At 44.5% G+C, this 23,984-nt stretch overlaps 1 protein-coding gene across 2 annotated transcripts in view; it reads left to right on the forward strand.

Annotated features, from left to right (window-relative positions):
- The window catches only part of LIN7A (lin-7 homolog A, crumbs cell polarity complex component), a 103,419-nt gene that overhangs the window by 61,744 nt on the left and 17,691 nt on the right, over positions 1–23,984 (forward strand). Inside the window, exon 3 of one of the 2 annotated variants that reach the window (XM_044277262.1) lies at positions 12,469–12,540. In XM_044277262.1, coding sequence (XP_044133197.1) covers positions 12,469–12,540 — 72 coding nt within the window. Of the gene's footprint in view, positions 1–12,401; positions 12,541–23,984 lie in introns of those variants that run through there. The other variant, XM_044277263.1, reaches the window with a different exon arrangement.

Here is a 23,984-nt window from a genome sequence, read left to right on the forward strand (position 1 = left end):
ATATTTGCATGTCTTATGTGTTTTGTACCCACTCCTGCTTTTGGCTACCAAATCATAAGCCAATTCTGATGGGACATACAGGCCTTACAGCTGCTACACAGACAGAATCCGTTGTGCGTCTCATTTTTCCTTCCTTCTGACAGATAAAAAGAAGGGTCAAATAAATGATTATGTCAACTAGGCCACAAATGCAAAATAGTGGCCCAGTCATGGAGTGGGGAGGGTGGGAGAACAGCTTGAGAAGTCCACAGAGTGGCCCGATGACAGTGTTGAGGCAGTAGCAGCATGAGAAGGCCACAGAGTGGCCCAGTGACATAGTGTTGAGTTAGCAGCAGCATGTGGAGGCCATAGAGTGGCCCGATGACATAGTGTTGAGGCAGCAGCAGCATGAGGATACCACAGAATGGCCCAGTGACATAGTGGGGAGGTGGCAGCAGCAGCATGAGGAGACTACAGAGTGGCCCATTTATAGAATGTTGAGGTGGCAGCAACATGAGGAAGCCACAGAGTGGCCAGTGACATAGTGTTGAGTTAGCAGCAGCATGAGAAGGCCACATACTGGCAAGGTGACATAATGTGGAGGTGGCAGCAACATGAGGAGGCCACAGAGTAGCCCAGTGACATAGTGTTGAGTTAGCAGCAGCATGAGGAGGCCACAGAGTGGCCCAGTGACATAGTGTTGAGTTAGCAGCAACATGAGGAAGCCACAGACTGGCAAGGTGACATAGTGTGGTGGTGGCAGCAGCAGCAACTTGAGGAGACCACAGAGTGTCAAGGTGACATAGTGTGGAGGTGGCAGCAGCATGAGGAGGCAACAGACTGGCAAGGTGACATAGTGTGGTGGTGGCAGCAGCAACTTGAGGAGACCACAGAGTGGCAAGGTGACATAGTGTAGAGGTGGCAGCAGCAGCATGAGGAGGCAACAGACTGTCAAGGTGGCATAGCGTGGAGGTGGCAGCAGCAGCAGCATGAGGAGGCCATAGAGTGGCCCAGTGACATAGGGTTGAGTTTTCAGCAGCATGAGGAGGCCACAGACTGGAAAGGTGGCATAGTGTGGAGGTGGCAGCAGCAGCAGCATGAAGAGGCCACAGAGGGCCACAATGACAGAGTGTGGAGGTGGCAGCAGCATCAGGAGACCACAGAGTGACAGAGTGGGGAGGTGGGTGGCAGTACTTGCTGACGATGGTGGGTGTAAGAAGGAGCACTTGGCATCAGATGTGTAGCATCAGGTGGGTGGTAGCATCAGAATAGTAGTTGAGGCAGGTAGCCATAAGAAACCGGTCTCTTTTGTCAAGGTTTGAGTGGGGCAGCATGGATGCATTGGTGGGTGGAAATCTTGGCTGATCCATGCCTGATTTATCTTGACAAAGGTCAGTCTCTCCACATTTTGGGTGGACAGGCGAGTTCTCCGTGGGGTAACTATGGCCCCCTACACACTAAACACCCACTCTGATGCCACACTACTGGTGGGCAGGACAGCTTTTCCAGGGCAAACTCGGCTAGGTGCGGCCACAAATCCAGTTTGGCTGTCCAGTAGTCCAGTGGATTTTCAATGTGGGGTGGCAGGCTGCTGTCCAAGTATGCCACCACCTCCTGGTTCAGGTTCAGCTCCAGGACTAGCTGCTGCTGCTGGTGAGTAGTTTCTTCTCTAGGGGGGTAAAGAAAGCTGCTCATCAGTGACTCTAGACTTAAGTTGCTGCTGATGACGCTGGTACTGCTCCTACCCTTCCACCCCGCCACAGCAGCCATGGGAGTGGAATGTGAGTGCAGAGGGCCCCCCTGGTCAGACCTGCAAGAGGATAGACAATGGCACAGATAGGCAGCGGCCAACTGACTACATAGGATGTCTCGGTAGTAGTTCAGTTTTTCCTCCCTCTCAGTGGGTGTAAAAAAGGCCACCATTTTGGACTGGTAACAAGGGTCTAACATGGTGGAGAGCCAGTAGTCATCCCTCTGCCGAATGGTGACAATTCGGCTGTCATTACGCAAGCAAGTGAGCATGCAGTGGGCCAGTTATACAAGTGACTCGAAGGGACTCACTGCCTCCATCTCCACTGCATACCGCCACTGTGTGTCTCGGTCCTCTGCCTCCTCTTCCTCATCTCCCTCTTGCTTCTTCGGCTGCTCCTCCTCTCCTGTTGCCTGTGTCGAAAAACCACCCATTTCGCTACACATTGCTTGTGCTCCAATGTCCTTCTCCTCCTCCAGTTCAGCCTCCACAGGGCTCATATGGCCATGAGATGTAGGCGCCTTGTCTCCAGTCCACTGACCAGCCAAATTTACCAGCATTTTTTCCAGGACATGAATCAGTGGAATGACATTCTTCATCCCGTAGTCCTGGCGACTGACAAATAAAGTGGCCTCCTCAAAGGGCACGAGCAAACGGCAGGTGTCACACAGGAGCTGCTACTGGCGTACATCGAAGTTACACAGGGAAGTACCTCTGTTCCCCTGTATCATCAAGAAATCGTTGATGGCCTTTTTCTGTTTGTATAGTCGGTCCAACATATGGAGAGTGGAATTCCAACGGGTGGAAACGGGGTATATCAGCCTATGTTGGGGGATGCCGTTCTGCCGCTGCAGCTCTAGGCGGGTGTGCTTTGCGGTGTACGAGTGGCTGAAGTGCATACAAAGTTTCCTGGCCATTTTTAGGATGTCTTGCAGATGGGTGGAAGACTTCAGGACACGCTTGACAAGCAGATTGAACACGTGCACCATGCAGGGCGTATGGCTCATCCCTCCTTGACGCAGCACCGACACCATGTTCTTCCCATTGTCAGTCACCAGGTTCTGATTTTGAGTTGTCACAGAGAAAGCCAGAATTAGATTTCATGATGAAGGAAAGGGAGCAGTTCCTCCCCTGTGTGACTCCGTTCGCCCAGGCAAACTAAGTGCAGAACAGCTTAACACCGCCGTGCCCTGCACATGTGGTATGCGGGTGGGGAACTGTGAATTGTCCCTGCAGTGGAGGCTGAGGACATGGTGGAGGATGAGGAGGCAGAGGCGGACATTGTTGCAGGACCAACGGTGTGAGAACGTGGAGGCAGAAGCGGCGTCACCTAGCCAAGTTGCTGGTGTGGCTGGGCAGCAACCACATTTACTCAGTGGGCCATAAAGGATATATATTGTCCTTGACCGAATTTCAGCTCCACACGTCTGCGCTGCCGTGCAGTTTGGCAGACACCGACAGGCTCAAGGACTGGCCCATCTTCTGTTCTACATATTTGTGCAGGGCTGGTAATGCCTTTTTCACAAAGAAATGACGGCTTCGGACTCTCCACCTCAGCTCGGCACAAGCCATCAGTTCTCTGAAAGGTGCAGATTCCACCACTTGGAAAGGGAGGGACTGCAGCACCGGCAACTTGGCCAGGAGAGCGTTCAGCTTCTGCGATGTTGAATGAATGCACGCATACTATTGTCTATTGGAAATCGCTTCGGTGATCGGTTGCTGATGGAATGACTGATGAGGAGTAGAAGGGCGAGGAGCAGGAGCATCAGGACCGGTAGATGATGGGAAGGACAGACAGCTCCCTTCGGCTGAGGTGGTGGAGCCTTGACTGCCCGAAATCGGGTGCGTGCCATTTGGTGTAAACTTGTCGTGCAAATAGTGCTTTAATTGAAAAACAAGGCAGATTCTGCTAATTTGCATGTCTTTCCCATATGCCCAAGTTTATGCAAATGACAGGGCTGTGACATCTCAGGGCTGGCTGCTGATTGGCTGCATGCATGGCATTGTGGATGATCCCTCATTCCCAGAGTTCTTTGCTCTATGTCCTAACATGTGCAGCAGCCATTTTAGAAAAAAAATTGATTCGTTACCACGAAGCGTCAGAAAATTCGGATTCGGTGCAAACCGAATTTTTCATGAAATTCGGATTGTATTCCACTGTCAACTTGAATTCGCTCATCTCTAAATATAATGTCTGTAAAGCACTGCTGAATATTTCAGCATGAACTGAATAAAATGATTTCACAGCTAGAGTTGACATTTTTTTCTGCAAAAAAACCCACAAAAAACTATATTAAAAACTAAAAATTGCATTTATACTGTATTTGCAGGATGAGGCTTCCTTCACACACAGATGGTTTAACAATTCTTTGCCCTTAAAAAAAAGCTTGTAAAATGCATGTGTGTTTTTTTTATGCTACAGACATTACATTTTTATAAGCATTTTTTACTGGCACTTATTGGCACAAATTTTTTTCAATCTTTTTTTTCTTACTACAGAGAAGTATATGGGAAGAACGGCAGAATATAAAAATATAGCCATGGAAATAAAAATCCCATAGACTTACAGCTAACCAAAAAATTCACATATAAAAACCCCCAGTCAAATACTATGTGTGAAACCAGTGAGGAGTTTTAGTGGTGTTTTTGTACCTTTGGCTTTGGTGCTTTTTTGCAATAAAAACACCAGGTCAAGATGTTAGCTGAAAGTTTATGGGAGATATGTAATGCAGAACATACAAATATTTTCTTAGAACTGTCGTTTTTTTATTAGTTTTTTTTGTTTGTGGGGGGTGGGTCTCTTGTGCTTTTTAATAAAAGCAGCATGATTTTTTATTTTTTGGGTGAACCACTAGTAGAAAAAAAAGTGGTTTACAGAGGTGTTTAGAAAAAAATCACCATAAAAACACATGCAGCATCGAACAAATGTTGGCTTTTTAAAGCTACATGAAAACCCGCATTAAAAACACCCATGAGTTTTTGGAATTGTACGTTTTTTCACTGACATGTCCCAATATGTCCAATATAGAATCATAAGGCATCACTTGAAATCAATGGAAATATTACAGCATTAATTAAGGATAATATTATGACACAATTAAATAGCTCGGAAACTATTAATGACACTGAAAACACTAAATAAAGAGCCAAAGCATTTTGTTTGGGCAAGTTTAAGCTCATTTGCCAGCACAGCCAAACAGATTCACTCCAACTGGATTAATGCCTCTGAACCGCCTAAATTGAAGCTCATTTCCTAACAAGATGATATTCATTAAATCACTGAAATGCCTTATGTTCCTTGGTCAACAAGCTGAACTAGTGCTGTCATACTGTTACGTAGAATTCTAATTATTATTATTTTTTACAGCAATTTAACAATCCAAATCTCTATATGCTATATGTCATATAGTGTAATGTAATATGTGTTATTATCACTAAATATTATTAGTGGTTATAAGAAAACCCTTAAAGGGCTATTTGTTCTTATCATGTTATGGCATATGCCAGAACGGTAGTTGTGCTTGGCCAATATTTTGTCATTTAAAAGGGAAATCCAAATTAATATGATTATTATTGACATATCACTGGAGTATGACATAACATTATGATTAGAGTTGAGCGAACCCGAACTGTAAAGTTTGGGTTCGTACCGAACTTTAGGGTTTTCGGCACCCGGACCCGAACCCGAACAATTAAGTAAAAGTTCGGGTTCGTGTTCGGTGTTCAGCGATTTTTATGGTGCTTTTTGAAAGGCAGCCAATTAACAAGCGTCATACTACTTGCCCCAAAAGGCCATCACAGCCATTGGCATGGCTGTGATTGGCCAACTGCAGCATGTGACCCAGCCTCTATTTGAGCTGGAGTCACGTAGCGCCGCACGTCACTCTGCTCGGATTAGTGTAGGGAGAGGCTGCAGCTGCTGTCAGGGAGAGATCACGGAAAAATCTTATGAAGATTCAGAACTGCTTCTTTACTCAGCAATCGACAGCAAATGTGTTTTGTGGGTGCAGTGCACAATGTTTTTAAGCCTGCCCTGAGCCAACTACTACTGAAAACAAACTTTTTTTTCTTCAGTTAGTAAAGATCAATACATAATCGGCAGCCATTTTATGCAATGATAGTGCACCAGCACAGGCTATCTGCATGTCTGCAACTCCAGAAATACAGCTTTTTGCTTACTGGGGTGAAAAAAATACATCTGTTTCATATAGTGCACATCTGGGATTAGACGTGCATAAGTGATTGTCACATTTAGGCCAGAAATACAGCTTTTTGTTTAGTGGGTTGAAAAAAATGCATCTGTTTCATATAGTGCACATCTGGGATTAGACGTGCATAGGTGATTGTCACATTTAGGCCAGAAATACGGCTTTGTGCTTACTGGGGATAAAAAACCCTCTGATATACTGCACATCTGGGATTACACGTGCATAAGTGATTGTCACATTTAGGCCAGAAATATGGCTTTGGCATACTGGGGTCCAAAAAACCTCTGATATACTGCACATCTTGGATTACACGTGCATAAGTGACTGTCACATTTAGGCCAGAAATACGGCTTTGGCATACTGTGGTGAAAAAAGCCTCTGATATACTGCACATCTGTGATTACACATGCATAAGTGATTGTCACATTTCGGCCATAAATACGGCTTTGGCATACTGGGGTGAAAAAAGCCTCTGATATATTACACATCTGGGATTAGACAAGCATAAGTGATTGTCGCATTTAGGCCAGAAATACGGCTTTGGCATACTAGGGTGAAAAAAGCCTATGATATATTACACATCTGGGATTAGACAAGCATAAGTGATTGTCACATTTAGGCCAGATATACGGCTTTGGCATACTGGGGTGAAAAAAGCCTCTGATATACTGCACATCTGGGATTAGTCGTGCATAAGTGACTGTCACACTTAGGCCAGAAATACGGCTTTTTGGTTACTGGGGTGAAAAAACCCTCTAATATACTGCATATCTGGGATAAGATGTGCATATGTGACTGTCACATTTAGGCCAGAAATATGGCTTTTTGGTTACTGGGGTGAAAAAAGCCTCTGATATACTGCACATCTGGGATTAGATAAGCATAAGTGATTGTCACATTTAGGCCAGATATACGGCTTTGGCATACTGGGGTGAAAAAAGCCTTTGATATATTGCACATCTGGGATTACACATGCATAAGTGATTATTACATTTAGGCCAGAAATACGTTTTTTTGGTTACTGGGGTGAAAAAAAACTCTGATATACTGCACATCTGGGATTAGACAAGCATAAGTGATTGTCACCTTTAGGCCATAAATACGGCTTTGGCATATTGGGCTGAAAAAACCCTCTGATATACTGTACATCTGGGATTAGTCATGCATAAGTGACTGTCACATTTAGGCCAGAAATACGGCTTTTTGGTTACTGGGGTGAAAAAACCCTCTAATATACTGCACATCTGGGATTAGATGTGCATAAGTGACTGTCACATTTAGACCAGAAATACAGCTTTTTGGTTACTAGGGTGAAAAAACCCTCTAATATACTGCACATCTGGGATAAGATATGCATAGGTGACTGTCACATTTAGGCCAGAAATACGGCTTTTTGGTTACTGGGGTGAAAAAGCCCTCTAATATACTGCACATCTGGGATTAGACGTGCATAAGTGAATGGCACATTTAGGCCAGAAATACAGCTTTTTGGTTACTGGGGTGAAAAAAGCCTCTGATATATTGCACATCTGGGATTAGACAAGCATAAGTGATTGTCACATTTAGGCCAGATATACGGCTTTGGCATACTGGGGTGAAAAAACCCTCTGATATACTGCACATCTGGGATTAGTCGTGCATAAGTGACTGTCACATTTAGACCAGAAATACGGCTTTTTGGTTACTGGGGTGAAAAAACCCTCTAATATACTGCACATCTGGGATAAGATGTGCATAGGTGACTGTCACATTTAGGCCAGAAATACGGCTTTTTGGTTACTGGGGTGAAAAAAACCTATAATATACTGCACATCTGGAATTAGACATGCATAAGTGAGTGTCACATTTAGGTCAGAAATACAGCTTTTTGGTTACTGGGGTGAAAAAAGCCTCTGATATACTGCACATCTGGGATTAGGCAAGCATAAGTGATTGTCACATTTAGCAAACAGAGGATGTGCCACCAACAACACCACCTCCGTCACCAAGCATCTCCAACATGTCACACGGAAGCGTTCAGCTCTCCATCTCACAAACCTTTGAGAGAAAGCGTAAATTCCCACCTAGCCACCCTCAATCCCTGGCCCTGAATGCCAGCATTTCTAAACTGCTGGCCTTTGAAATGCTCTCATTCAGGCTGGTGGAGACGGACAGCTTCAAACAGCTCATGTCACTTATGTCCCACAGTACGTCGTTCCCAGCCGCCACTACTTCTCCAGGAGAGCCGTGCCCTCCCTGCACAATCAAGTATCGGATAAAATCAAGTGTGCACTGCACAACGCCATCTGTGGCAAGGTCCACCTAACCACAGATACGTGGACCAGTAAGCACGGCCAGGGATGCTATATCTCCTTAACTGCACACTGAGTAAATGTAGTGGTGGCTGGGCCCCAGGCGGAGAGCTGTTTGGCGCACGCCCTTCCGCTGCCAAGGATTGCAGGGCATCATTCTTTGCCTCCTGTTGCCTCCTCTTCCTACTCGGCTTCCTCCTCCTCTTCTACTACCTCCTCATCCGGTCAGCGACACACCTTCACCACCAACTTCAGCACAGTCAGGGGTAAACGTCAGCAGGCCGTTCTGAAACTGATGTGTTTGGGGGACAGGCCCCACACCGCGCAGGAGTTGTGGCGGGGTATAGAGCAACAGACCGACGAGTGGTTGCTGCCAGTGGGCCTCAAGCCCGGCCTGGTGGTGTGCGATAATGGGCGAAATCTCGTTGCAGCTCTGGGACTAGCCGGTTTGACGCACATCCCTTGCCTGGCGCATGTGCTGAATTTGGTGGTGCAGAAATCCATTCACAACTACGACATGTCAGAGCTTCTGCATAAAGTGCGGGCCGTCTGTGCACGCTTCCGGCGTTCTCATCCTGCCGCCGCTCGGCTGTCTGCTCTACAGCGTAAATTTGGTCTTCCCGCTCACTGCCTCATATGCGACATGCCCACCAGGTGGAACTCCATCGTGCACATGCTGGAGAGACTGTGCGAGCAGCAGCAGGCCATAGTGGAGTTTCAGCTGCAGCACACACGGGTGAGTCGCACTGCGGAACAGCACCACTTCACCACCAATGACTGGGCCTCCATGCGAGACCTGTGTGCCCTGTTGCGCTGTTTCGAGTACTCCACCAACATGGCCAGTGGCTATGATGCCGTTTTCAGCTTTACAATACCACTTCTATGTCTCCTTGAGAAAACACTTAGGGCGATGATGGAAGAGGATGTGGCCCAGGACGAGGAGGAGGAAGAGGGGTCATCTCTAACCCTTTCAGGCTAGTCTTTTAGAATTGGCTCAGAAAGAGGATTTTTGCAACAGCAGAGGCCAGGTACAAATTTGGCCAGCCAGGGCCCACTACTGGAGGACGAGGAGGAGGAGGATGAGGAGGAAGAGGAGGATGGGAATGAAGCATGTTCACAGCGGGGTGGCATCCAACGCAGCTCGGGCCCATCACTGGTGCGTGGCTGGGGGGATACGGAGGACGCAGACGATACACCTCCCACAGAGGACAGCTTGTACTTACCTCTGGGCAGCCTGGCACACATGAGCGACTACATGCTGCAGTGCCTGCGCAACGACTGCAGAGTTGCCCACATTTTAACGTGTGCTGACTACTGGGTGGCCATCCTGCTAGATCCCCGTTACAAAGACAATGTTCTGTCCTTAATTCCCTCACGGGAGCGTGACTACAAGCGCACACTGGTAGACACGCTCCTGAGAGCATTCCCGACTGACGCCGGGGGACAAGTGGAAGCACAAGGCAAAGGCAGCGGAGAAGGAAGAGGTCACCAACGCAGCTGTGTCAGCACCAGCACCTCAGAAGGCAGGGTTAGCATGGCTGACATGTGGAAAAGCTTTGTCACCTCGCTGCAACAACCAGCCCCAACTGCTGATATGGAGCGTGTTAGCAGGAGGCAGAATTTGAAAAACATGGTGGAACAGTACCTGTGCACACAACTACATGTACTGACTGATGGTTCTGCCCCATTAAACTTCTGGGTCTCCAAATTGTCCACATGGCCAGAGCTTGCCCTGTATGCCTTGGAGGTGCTGGCCTGCCCTGCAGCCAGTGTACTCTCTGAACATGTATTTAGCACGGCAGGAGGCGTCATTACAGACAGACGCAGCCGCCTGTCCACAGCCAACGTAGACAAGCTCCCGTTCATTAAAATGAACCAAGCCTGGATCCCAAAAGACTTGTCTGTACCTTGTGCAGAATAGACAGTTCTAACAGCCTCAACCATCCATCCTTGTCCCAACCATCTATCCTTGTACTCAAGTGCACAACATCTGTGTTCGCCTCCGCTTCCACCAAGACCGCCACGTGAGCCTACACGGCCACATCCACCCATTCACCGCCTCCTCAACCTCTTCCTCCTACGTCATTCCCAAATTTTATTTTTTTAAGGTCTTTTATGTTTTTTTTTATTCATTTCCCTATCCACATTTGTTTGCAGAGCATTTGCCATGCTCTTAAGCACATTTTGCTGCCTTTTGCAGCCCTCAAGCTCTTTCCATGACATTTTTACAGCCATTTTAGTGCTCAAAAGTTCGGGTCCCCATTGACTTCAATGGGGTTCTGGTTCGGGGTCAAGTTCGGGTCCCGAACCCGAATTTTTTTTTTCAAGTTCGGCCGAACCTGCCGAACCCGAACATCCAGGTGTCTGCTCAACTCTAATTATGATAGGGGCTGATCAAGAGAATAAATGGACCAAGGTTCCATGTTCAGTGGCACTTCCGGCAACCTCCAGTGCAGAGAAATAGAGTGAGTCGCTGAAAGCATCACTGTGCAAGGAAATACTGTGATGAGTGCCTTCATATGTGGTAGGTTTTGTGGCAGAAAATTCTGTGACTGAATATCAGTTCCATTCTGCTGAATGGGGCTTGCAGAAATCCATGCGCTTGCTGCCACATTCAAATGAATGGAACTAATTTTCAGTCACAGAATTTTCTGCCACAAAATCTGCCACATGTGAAGCCACCCTAAGGATTCACAGCTCTTAAAATAACTGCTTCTGCATCACTCTAAGGATCAGTGAAGATACAGGTAGTCAGACCTTCCACCAAATCTGTAAGGAATGGCATAACCTAGAAATATGCTGACACGTGACATAATAGGAATAAACCTTCTAATAGGAGTATGAAAAACATCCATATAGTGTATTTTCAGGGGCGTACACAGATCTCATAAGGCTCCATAGAAATACTTAGGGCAGCGCGCTGCCCCCCAGGGGTGTGATAGATGCGAGTGGTATACTGTGGTCTAATGTTTGTGTCATTGTGCTCAGGCTGTCACTTCCTGGGGGGTTCAGTCTCTATTGCAGAGACTAAGTTGGAGTGAGGAACAAAATAAAGTCCAGACTTTGTGAAGTTTAACTTTTCTTTACTTAAAATCGACTTGCATTAACAGAACAGTACTTAATAGCTCTCTTTCTTGGTTCCAGCAGTATGCACGGTTCTGGCAGTTGGCCTTGACAGTTTATTCAGTAATGCTACTGTGGGGTATCTTGGCCCCATTGTCCCCCTCTATGATACAAAGTCCTATTAATATCAGGATTGTGCTGCTCTGCAAGCTGCTTTCCCAAAGCTCCTGTAGCAGGAGGAGAAAAAGCTTCCCTCACTGCGCCTTGTCTGGTCTCTTTAGACTTTCTTATTCAACTCCTCTAACTTCCTTAAAACTCCTCCATTGGTGGGAAATGGGAAAACCCACTTCTGCCCAAAGGGAAGGCAGAATAAAATGGTTAGTTAAATTTTTATTTTTTTAAGGAATCTGCCAGAACATATAGCACCTGCTGTAAAACCAAGCACATCTCATGTAAAAACAGTTGCATAACAATATTAAGGAACTAAAGGAGAAGACCTTGCAATAAATATACTGATGGGATACATTGCTAGACATAGAAACCAATAGCCAGGTGATAAAAGGGTAGTGCTCCACTCCTGAGTACTACATTAGTAATACTGTCCCACCTAGTTTCCAAGTATGCACGCATCAGTGACCCCCGGGAAGTTCAGAACACAAATTACAATTTACACCTTTTTTAATGAAGGAGCAAATTTTAACAAAATACACACTGTAATGAAAAAAATGCCTTTGGCCTCAACCAGTTTATTTTATTTTTATGTCAGAAAATGAGGACCTGTTGCTTCAAAATTCTGAACACCATACTTCTCAGTGTATTTTCCCCAAACAACTGGCAAAAATACTTTTATAAATCTTCTGCTTCCCTTCTATTACAAAACTACAGCCACCACTAGGGGGAGCTCAGTGCATAGGAATTTATGCGATTACCATAGAAGCTGTAATCATCTCTTTGCATTGAGCTACCACTAGTGGCAGCTGCTTGATAATGCAGTGTTTTCACCCGGGGAAGAGAATTTCAATGCTGGGCTGCCTTTCCCCAGGCCCTGTACCATTTGTATGGTCTGCCTGCATATTTCTGTGCACAACTCTTATGTACTGTACACTATTCTATGATATATATTATATAATTTTTCTATAATATTACTTCTTATTTTGTATCCTATGCCCTTTTTCAGGTTTACCAGTATATGCATGAAACAATTCCTATTAATGGGTGCCCAGAGTTCCGTGCTCGTGCCACCGCAAAGGTGAGGTCCCAATATCTTACTTTATAGCAACAGTTTTAAAAAGTTTGCTTTTTCTCAGGTAATATCCTGTTACCATACTGTTATATATAATGGACAGTGAAAGCTAGAAACTGGCATTTAGCTATGTTTTCTGTGTTTTTGGCCACCCACCAGATGTTTAGTGGAAGAGCAGGTGGTCAGGTAGCCGCAGCCATATTGTGCCAGATGCCTCCCTGCAAACTAAGCTTCTTTGCTTAGAAAATTGGGCCACCTGATAGGGGTACATCAATTCCTTACCATTTCAAGACTTCTGCTTGCAGTCAGTAATTGGAAAGCTTCTTGTTTGCACCTAGCAGCTGAAAAACAGCCCTGTTCTAGAGGTGTGTTCACACAGCTGCAGTTTGTTGAATTACCTCATTGTAGCTATCCACGTCTTCCAGGAGTGTAGTTATAGGAGATGCAGAGGTAGCATTAGGGTTCATGCACACGACTGTTGAAAATTCTGGATCCACAAAACACGCATACGGGCCGTGTGCATTCAGCATTTTGCAGAACGGAAAGTCCTGCTCTTGTCTGTAATATGGACAATAATAGGACATGTTATACAGGCGAAACTCGAAAAATTAGAATATTGTGCAAAGTTCATTTATTTCAGTAATCCAACTTAAAAGGTGAAACTAACATATGAGACTCATTACATGCAAAGCGAGATATTTCAAGCCTTTATTTGTTATAATTTGGATGATTATGGCTTATAGCTTATGAAACCCCAAAGTCACAATCTCAGGTCCCCTTTATCAGGGGGTATGGATAATTAGCTGACTAGTAGTGACACTTTGAGCCTAGAATATTGAACCTCTTCACAATATTCTAATTTTAAGCTGCATTAATGCAATTCCTTTTAAGTTGTATTACTGAAATAAATGAACTTTTGCACGATATTCAAATTTTTCGAGTTTCACCTGTGTATATATATATATTTATTTCTTTTTACAGGGCTGCGGAAGGGACATACGGATGCGGACAACATAATGTACTAGCCACATATTTTGCGGCTCCAATGAAGTGAATGAGCCCGCATCCAACCCGCACAAAATGCGGATCGGATGCAGAAAAAAAATACATTTGTGTGCATGACGGGTGAAATGGATAGCATTTATTAGTTGGTGATGATAGCACCTGACAAAAGTATGGGGTATGTTTTGCAGCAAGTGAACAGTCAGTTCTTGAAGTTCACATATTGGAAGTCTAAGGCCTCTTTCACACGGGCGTCATTTTTTTGGCCCGGATAAGAGCCGGGTGCGTTGCGGGAAAATGCGCAATTTTTTCTGCGCAAGTGCAAAACATTGTCATGCGTTGCACTCGCGTGAGAAAAATCGCGCATGTTTGGTACCCAAACCCGAACTTCTTCATAGAAGTTCGGGCTTGGGATTGATGTTCTGAAGATTGTATTATTTTCCCTTATAACATGGTTATAAGGGAAAATAATAGCATTCTGAATACAGAATGCATAGTAAACCAGCGCTAGAGGGGTTAAAAAATAAATAAAAATAAATTTAACTCACCTTAGTCCACTTGCTCGCGAAGCTGGCATCTCCTTGTGTCTCCGCTGCTGATGAACAGGACCTGGGGTGAGCTGCTCCATTAAATACAGGTTAAGGACCTTCGATGACGTCACTCCGGTCATCACATGGTACGTCACATGATCTTTTACCATGGTGATTCACCATGGTAAAAGATCATGTGATGACCGGAGTGACGTCATCGAAGGTCCTTAAGCTCTATTTAATGGAGTAGCTCACCCCAGGTCCTGTTCAGCAGAGGAGACACAAGGAGATGCCGGGCTTCGCGAGCAAGTGGACTAAGGTGAGTTAAATTATTTTTTATTTTTTTTAACCCCTCTAGCGCTGGTTTACTATGCATTCTGTATTCAGAATGCTATTATTTTCCCTTATAACCATGTTATAAGGGAAAATAATAATGATCGGGTCTCCATCCCGATGGTCTCCTAGCAACCATGCGTGCAAATCGCACGGCATCCGTACTTGCTTGCGGATGCCATCCGATTTTCACACACCCCATTCACTTCTATGGGGCCTGCGTCACGTCAAAATCGGAAAATATAGAGCATGCTGCGATTTGCACTGAACGCACAAGTGATGCGTTAAAAACATCGCTCATGTGCACAGCCCCATAGAAATGAATGGGTCAGGATTTAGTGCGGGTGCCATACGTTCGCCGCACGGATCGCACCCGCACGGAAAACTCGCCCGTGTGAAAGGGGCCTAAGACTCCTTTCACACGAGCGAGTTTTCCACACAGGTGCAATGCGTGACGTGAACGCATAGCACCCGCACTGAATCCTGACCCATTCATTTCAATAAGTCTATGTATATGAGCGTTTTTTTTCACGCATCAGTTCTGCATTGCGTGAAAAACGCAGCATGCTCTATATTCTGTGTTTTTCACGCAGCCCTGGCCCCATAGAAGTGAATGGGGCTTCAGTGAAAAACGTATTGCATCCGGAAGCAAGTGCGGATACAATGCGTTTTATCACTGATGGTTGCTAGGAGATGTTGTTTACAAACCTTCCGATTTTTTATCACGAGCGTGAAAAACGCATAAAACGCATTGCACTCTCGCAGAAAAAACTGAACGCAATTGCAGACAAAACTGACTGAACTTACTTGCAAAATAGTGCGAGTTTCACTAAACACACCCTGAATGCATCCGGACCTAATCCGTCACGGAATTCATGATCTCCAGATTTTGCAATTGCGCAAATCAGTACTAATGATGCGCATTTTTTTGGCGCAATACATGCAACTTCACATTTTATCAGGTCTGAGTATATATTACTGATTGGTGCACTAGTATTGTTGTGACATTACAGCACTATGTCTGTAGTATGTATGTAAGGACAGCAGAGAAACAGTAATTCCTATCACACTACCTAACACCCTGCACTGGAACCTATCAGCTACACTATATCACTATCTAACCTACACTAACTATCACCCAGTAACTATCTGTATTATATGAGCTCAGGGGCGTTGCTAGGGTCTCAAAAGATCCGTGGCCCAAGCCCCAATGCATATGGCCCAATTCTCTAAGTCGACCAACCGACCCCTAAGCCCACTATAACTATACAGCTATACAGCAGCATGTACCTCTCACATCCAGTTTCTCCCAGGTGACGTCTCCTCTGATGTAGATCTTCTCTGTCATCATCTTCTCCATTCCGTACGGACAACTTTTCTCAGCTGTGCCTCAACTCTACAGACTGTGACACACAAACATCTTAGCTTCCTCAGTTTTCTGTACCCCCAAATACTATCCTGAAGAAAAATGTGTGCCCCCCCCCCACAGTAATAGTGCTCCTAATAGTCCAACCAATAGTAATTCTCTTCTAAAATGCCCTCATTAGTAATACTGCCCCCTGCAGTGCCCCCAACTGTGATAATGCTCTCCATTAGTTGAAGAACCCTCCAGTATTGATAATTCCCTTACAGAGCCCCTAGAAGAAATAAGGCCCCCTATTGTTCACCCAGTGGTAATAAAACTATCTACTGACCCCTCTGTAGTAATAAGGTCCCCCATAGTGCTCTTAGTAGAAATAATGCGGATCTCTAAGTCCCTCCTATAGAGCCCCCAGTAATAATAGGAATGCCTAATGTCTCCTGGCTTTAAAATGCTCCCACAGTGCCCCCAGTATTTATAATACCCCCTACTGTTATAATGCTCACCCTGAAGTTCCCCAGTATTTATATCACCCCCTACTGTTATAATGCTCACCCTAAAGCCCTCACAGTATTTCTAATGCCCCCTGCAGTGCCCCCTGTAGTTATATTCCTCCGTTTCCTGTCCTCAAAAATTATAATTCCTCGGCCCCTCCACCATACAGTCCCATGTAAATAACATTATTTCTCTTCTCCGCCATAGAGTGCCATGTAAATACCATCACACCATCTTTTCAGCCCCCTCAAATATACAGTCCCATATAATAAAAACATCTCTCTCTACCTATAGCCCCCTCCAAAATACAGTCCCATGTAAATAACATCCCTTTTTATCTACAGACCCCTCTAAAATACAGTCCCATGTAAATAACATCACACCATCTCTCCTGCCCCCCTCAATATACAGTCCTACGTAAATAATATTACACCCTCCCCAGCTGCCTTCAACATACAGTCTCATGTAAAGAACATAACCCCTCCCCAGCTGCCTTACAGTTCCATGCAAATAACATCACCCCCTCAATTTTCAGTCCCATGTAAATAAAATCACTTCCTCTCCCTGTCACTTTCAACATACGGTCCCATGTAAATAAAATCACCCCCTCCCCAGCCACCTCCAACATGCAGTCCCATGTAAATCACATTACCCCTCAACATTCAGCCCCATGTAAATAATATCACTCCCTCCCCTAGCCTTCAACATATAGTCCCATGTAAATAACATCATCCTGCCCCAGCCACCTCCAACATGCCTTCCAGTGTAAATAACATAACTCCCTCAACTTTCAGTCACATGCAAATAACATCATTCCACCCCACTGTCCCATGTAAATAACTCCCCTCCCTTCAGCCCTAACATACAGTCTTAGTTAAATAACTACAACTCCCAACATTGCTCTGCCTCTCACACTGAGTAATCTACCCCTTCACTTACCTCTCTTCACCACAGCTTCTTCCCAGGACTTCTCTTCACTGCTGAGTCGTCCTCTCCTGCACTGGTCACATGACGGTGACATTATCGCAGATCCTTTTCAGCTACTGCGTTTAGCTCTGATCACATGACCTGTGATGTCATCACAAGTCCTTCAGCTCTTGCAGGGCATTAGATTCAATTGTATTGCCATCCGGAGGATGGCAATACAGTTGTATCTAGCAGGCAGGCAGTACATTTGGGGCCTGGGACAAAACATCAGGGCCCCGGGCCCCGAATGTTTTAACCTAGCAACGCCCCTGTATGAGCTAACTATCTAATGTAATTGGATATAGAATAGGATCCAGTTGGAAAGCACAGAGCACAGCAATGTCACAACCCTCTATCTCAGAACTGCAAAAAAAACAGCAGAAAATGGCTGCTGGGGAGTTTCTTATATAGTAAAGGGGTCAGCAACGTTCCTATTGGTTGCTAGGGAAGTTGCTAAGCTCTGACAAAGATATTGCAGCCTTCTCATTGGCACACAAGCAAGATGGGAGGTTACTGATGAAAACAATTCTAGAATATTCACGATTACGAATATATAGCACTATATTCTACATCTTCGCGAATTCTCGAAGTGCTGATGTTCGCGATAAAAATTCACGATTAGAATATTCGCCATCAACACTATCAGAGAAGACAAAATGAGACCTTATTAAGCATGATCAAACACGAAAGACGTAATCTGGAACAAACAGGCAAGGTAAACGGTGGCATGTGAATCATCAATGGACTAAGTGCATCAGTTTGATTTGGGGCCAAATTGGGGTTGTCTTAGGCTATTTTCACAGATCAGTCATGGATGGATCAGTCATGGATGGATCCATTTAGATAATACAACCGCCTGCATCCGTTCGGAACGGATTCGTTTTTATTATCTGTAACATAGCCAAGACGGATCCATCTTGAACACCATTGAAAGTCAACGGAGGACGGATCCATTTTCTATTGTGCCAGATTGTGTCAGTGAAAACGGATCCGTCCCCATTGACTTACATTGTGTGCCAGGACGGATCCGTTTGGCTCAGTTTCATCAGACGGACACCAAAACGCTGCAAGCAGAGCGGAATGGAGATTGAACTGATGCAAACTGATGCATTCTGAGCAGATCCTTTCCCATTCAGAATGCAGTAGAATGCAAACTGATTAGTTTTGGACCGCATGTGAGAACCCTGAACGTATCTCACAAACGCAAAGCCAAAACGCGAGTGTAAAAGTAGACTAAGTGAACCCTCGATCTTCACAGTACCCCCAATGGTGGGGATGGACTTCACCGTGAGCACCTGACCACCTGGAATTAAGAAAAGGAGAATACTTAAATATTACTTTATTATAAGTATATTCCCAAATATCTTTCATTAGTTATAATGATTTGTTTTGTCTCAGGAACAATCATTATGAGAAATAAAATTGCCTATGTCCTATTAGTAACACACAAAACCTGTCCTAATCACATAGGAGCTAAAGAGCTGCTTCATCCTCCTCTCTGCTCTACTTGTCAGGGATTATGATCCTGAATACAGCTGATAAGATCTTCAGCTGAATCTCTGTGGGAATGGAGTTCATGAGGAGACATAAAGTACAGAGAAGAGAGGTTGGCTGAGCAGCAGCTTTTGTATTAGTCTCCATTACCACCACCATTAGTCTGTCCTGTCTGTCCTCTCTGTACTTCATATCTCCTCATGATCTCCATTCCCACAGGGGTTTTGTGTGTATGGATGGCGGCCATTTTATTTCTCCTAATGATTGTTTCCGATGAGGCAGCTCTTTAGCTCACTGCTCTGAAGTAACTTGGCCTCCTGTGTGATAGGACAGGTTTTGCGTATACGAATTGGATGGCGGCATTTTATTTCCCCTGATGATTGCTCCCCAGATAAAAGAAGCCATTATAACTAATGAAATGTATTTAGGAATATATTTATAGTAAAGCAATATTTAAGTATTTTCATTTTCTTAATTCCTGGAGAACTCCTTTAAGCACACACAGGCCAGGGAAACATTAACCCTATGAACATACAACAAAGAGGTGACAGGAAATAGTTCACGCATAGCCACAGAACACCGCAGCCAGCACGCACCACACAAACAACCATCATACACTGGACTAGTCAACCACAGTGGTGCAAAGGAAATTAGCTGCCCATAGCAACCAATCAGATTCCACCTTTCATTTTTCAGAGCTCCTTTGCAAAATGAAAGGTGGAATCTTATTGGTTGCTATGGGCAACTAAGCCAGTTCTACTTTACACCAGTATTGATAAATCTCCCCCAGCGAGTATACACATTCACAGGCCCACATTCACACACAGAAGGCCATAGCCAGCACGCACCACCCAAGCAATCAGCATACAAGTGAACTGCACTGTGACATCTACAAACTATCATCCCCATAATCTGCCTGGTTGTCCATGTAAAAGGGCCCTTAGCATCTGAATGATTCTTACAAAGGCCAAATTTTAATGACTAGACAACTGGGTTATGGTATCTCCGAAATATCAGGTCTGGTAGGGTTTATAATGGTTAGTATCTACCAAACATGATCCAAGAATGGACAACCAGTGAATCGGCCATAGGCTCATGGGTGCCCAAGGTTAATTAATGCATGTGGAGAGTGAAGGCTATCTTTTCTGATCTGTAACAGAAGTTCAGATTTTTTTTAATGCTGGCTATTATTCGGTGTATAATATACCGTATGTTGGTTCGGCATGATGAAAACACAGAAACACATATGAAAGAATGAAAATTCACTTTTCCTAGTTTTTGCTTTATGCAATTTGGTATTTTGACTGGATAAAGTTACTTCAGTAGATTAAGTGCTAAGAATGTGGAGGGAGGGTGGGGAGGATTATAGAGGGGTGATTTCAACCGATGCCTGCAAGCATAGACTAGCCTATGATCACTCCTAAATCTATCTTCTGGCATAGTGAAAGAAATAACTAGGGATGAACGAGACTTCGGGTAATAACTTAATTAATTTCTACTGTAAAAAAAACATTTCCCGAACTCGGGTTTGGTTCCAAGTGGTACCTTGGATCCGAACTCGAGTTTGGTAAAAGGATTTTAACAGTACAAATGAATTTATGAAGTTATTACCTGAAGTCTCGCGAGACTTCGCAAATGAATAACTTCGGCTCATCTGAGCCAATACATTCTAATACTGTACAAAGCACTTGTTCCGTACAGTATTCTAACAAAGTTTTTAGCGAATCGACTTCAGATGTTTCATACCTAGAAATAACATTTCAGATAAATGGCGTATGCCGCAGTTATCGGTTTGACCAAGCAACTAGTTGATTTCATAAACACACTAAACATACCCAAAGTATGGTGATACTCTGATCTTCACTGTTGCATTGCAATGCTACTTCTATATAGAAGACAGGGAAGCTAAATCTCCATGAGCTCTCTCTCTCTCTGGGTTATTGGTGCAACATGATTGCTGCTCCCTCTAGTGGTAGTAGGCTCCATTCTTCTGTGGATTAGAAAATTGGCAGAAATCCGTAAAATCCATGCTGATTTTCCTCAACATGTGAATAGGATTTTAATAGTTGGCTGCAGATGTTCATTGCTGCCATGTGTGAACATAACCCTCATAATCTTGTCTAGTATTTGTGTGCTGAATGCAGGGCTGTCTTTAATGCGGGCGAAAGGGGCAGCTGCCCCGGGCCCAGTTTCTCCTGGGGGGCCCAAGGCAGCTGCCTCTTGAGCCCCGCTGGCCACTGGTGGACCTTTCATGGGTCCATACTTTATTAACTAAGTAGCAGTGCATGTAGGGCATACATAGGGGATGTCCCTGCACTTACTATTATTTCTGGGTGCCGCTCCATTGCGCCGCTGTGGCCCTGTTACATTCTCACGCGCTGTATGCTAAGTAACAGCATCTGAACACCAGGGAGGAGACATCAGCTTTTCTCTGTGGGTGTTCCTTCTCCCTCCAATCGCAGCGCAGAACATCACAGCCAGGGGGAAAATAAACTCACCTTCTCCCTGGGAGAAGAAACGCCCAGAGAGAAAAGCTGATGTCTCCTCCCTGGTGTTCAGCTGCTGTTACTTAGCATACAGCTCGGGAGCATGTAACGGGGCCACAGCGACGCAACGGAGCGGCACCCATAATAGTAAGTGCAGCGACATCCCCCATGTATGCCCTATATGTCCTGATACTTAGTTAATAAAGTATGGACCCATGAATGCGGTAGCAGCACATGTGTTCTCCCTCTTGCCCAGGGTCCAATCAATATTAAAGACGGCCCTGGCTGAATGGTAGTTAACTAAAATATATATTTTTTGTAATAAATACATATTTTTCACACCCACAAGTGTTCTTTTATATTCTATACTGTTAAAAGCACTTAGCGTTTTCTTTCACTTGAGTTAATATGGAACACGCATTTTACTCTTCGTGCTAGAATAGCCTGTTATGTCACATTTTACACATATTATTCATTTGTTCCCGGTGTATAATAACCACAGGAGATCTTAGTCAAAGTAGACTATATTTTTCTACAGCATTCAAATTATTTGAATACAAGCCAGCAAATAATATATGTAAAATAAGGGGGAGACCTTTTAAACAATGCCAGGAAATGGAGATTCATTATGTAGTTGTGAAATAAATGTTTCCTGAAAACATTTCGAAGAGACGATAAATCTAGCAGTATGTTCACACTTCATGTGCACTTAAACAAATGCCAACATTAAAAAGAATCTGATATCAGAAAGACGTCGGCTTAAAGGGGTTGTCCGGGTTCAGAGCTGAACACGGACATACCCTTATTTTCACCCAGGCAGCCCCCCTGAGGCTAGCATCGGAGCATCTCATGCTCTGATGCGCTCCCTTGTCCTGCACTAAATCGCACAGGGCAAGGTCTTTTTTGTTTTTAATAACACACTGCCGGGCGGAAACTTCCGCCCAGTAGTGTGTTTGATGACGTCACCGGCTCTGATGGGCGGGCTTTAGCGCTGCCCTAGCCATTTTACTAGCTAGGGCAGCGCTAAATCCCGCCCATCAGTGCCGGTGACGTCACTGCGCTTCCTGGCAGCTCCATGGAGAGCCCCGGTACGTCACCGGATCTCCAAAAAATGCATTTGCCCCGATTTAGAGCAGGGCAAAGGAGAGCATCGGAGCATGAACTGCTCCGATGCTCCTGTCAGGTGGTCTGCCGGGGTGAAAATGGAGATATGTCCGGAGGTATGTTCAGCTCTGAACCCGGACAACCCCTTTAAGCTGTGCATAGGCTTATATGGTGACTTGTGTACTCCATGTATTTCAGACCATAAGAACTCATTAGGATGTCATATTCTCCATAATATGACATGTGATGGAGCACCTTAGTTATTTTATTTTTTTATAAAATATGTATAAATGCGAGAGAAAACCTCTGAAATTCAAGACTGAGATACAGAATGACCCTATAGCACATTATGGGTGCAAATTATGAATTCATGCCCCAAATACCTGTAATATGGCCATAAAGAGGTTATCCCACGAATAATGTAAAAAATGAAAATCATATATCATATAGTATATGACACCCTCTTTCTAACAAAACAAAGCTATAACAAGCCCTCGCATAGATCCAGAGATCTCCCCATTAATTGCTCTGCTAGATTTAGATCAATCTGGAAGCTGAAGAGGAGTGTCCTTTCTACTGCAGCTGAGGGGGCGTGTCCATGCTCTCCCTATCACAGCTCAGGAGGCAGCTGAAGGATGAAACTGAGCATGTGCGGCCATCTCAGTGAGTGGGACAAAGAAATGAAAAAAAGAACAAAGAGCAGGTGGCGCCATACAGATACATTATACCGAATAACTCAGTGGCTATACAACATTTTTAATTACATGCAATTACAAAAGTATTTGGTTTGAAAATTGTAGAATATTTTTCATGGGACAATCCCTTTTGCCCTTTCTAGACATCCGCCGTACATGTACTTTAAAGATGGTGCCTGCTCCGGAGCGGGGCGAGCGCCATAGTTACCGGGAGCCTGCTGTTTCACACAGCAGACACCCACGGCTAATGTCTGCGAATGGCGGAAATGCCGATTACGTAAATTTAACCCCTAAGATGCCGCAGTCAAAAGTAACAACGGCATCTGAGAGGCCAAAAACCCAGAAGTGTGCTTCATAAGCAGGAACGCCTCCCCTGGGCCAAGATGGGGGAAGGTGTTCTAGGCCTGTACTAGGCTCATTACTTGTATACTACAATTCAGGCAAGCAGGTGGCAGCACTGAATTGTAATATAGGGATCTATGTATAGGGTAATGAAGAAAATTTCATTATTCTACACAAATTGCAATCTAAATAATTGCTTGTGGGGTCCACTTGGGGACGAATACGCCTGTATTGTTAAAATATAAAAAAATATCCAATATGGTGAATGGCGTAATGCAAAAAAATATATAAAATGGCCAATTCGAATTTTTTTCATCACTTTACCTCCCAATAAAATTGAATAAAAAGTGATCAAAAAGGTATACACACCCCAAAATGGTGTTAACAAAAACAGATCGTCTCACAAAAAATTAGCCCTCTCCATAGACACAACTATAAAAAAGTTATGGGGGTGAGAATATGTTGAAGAAAATAAAATATTTCTTTTTCAAAATGTACTACATTCTATGCAATATTAAATGATGCCATTAGAAAGTACAATTTGTTCTGGAAAAAACAAGTCCTCATAGGGCTATGTAAACGGAATAATAAAAAAGTTATGGCAGGGAGCAAAAAACTGAAAATCGCTGCATCAGGAAAAGGT

The sequence above is a fragment of the Bufo gargarizans genome, chromosome 2 (assembly GCF_014858855.1).
Source record: "Bufo gargarizans isolate SCDJY-AF-19 chromosome 2, ASM1485885v1, whole genome shotgun sequence".
Classification (NCBI taxonomy): domain Eukaryota; kingdom Metazoa; phylum Chordata; class Amphibia; order Anura; family Bufonidae; genus Bufo; species Bufo gargarizans.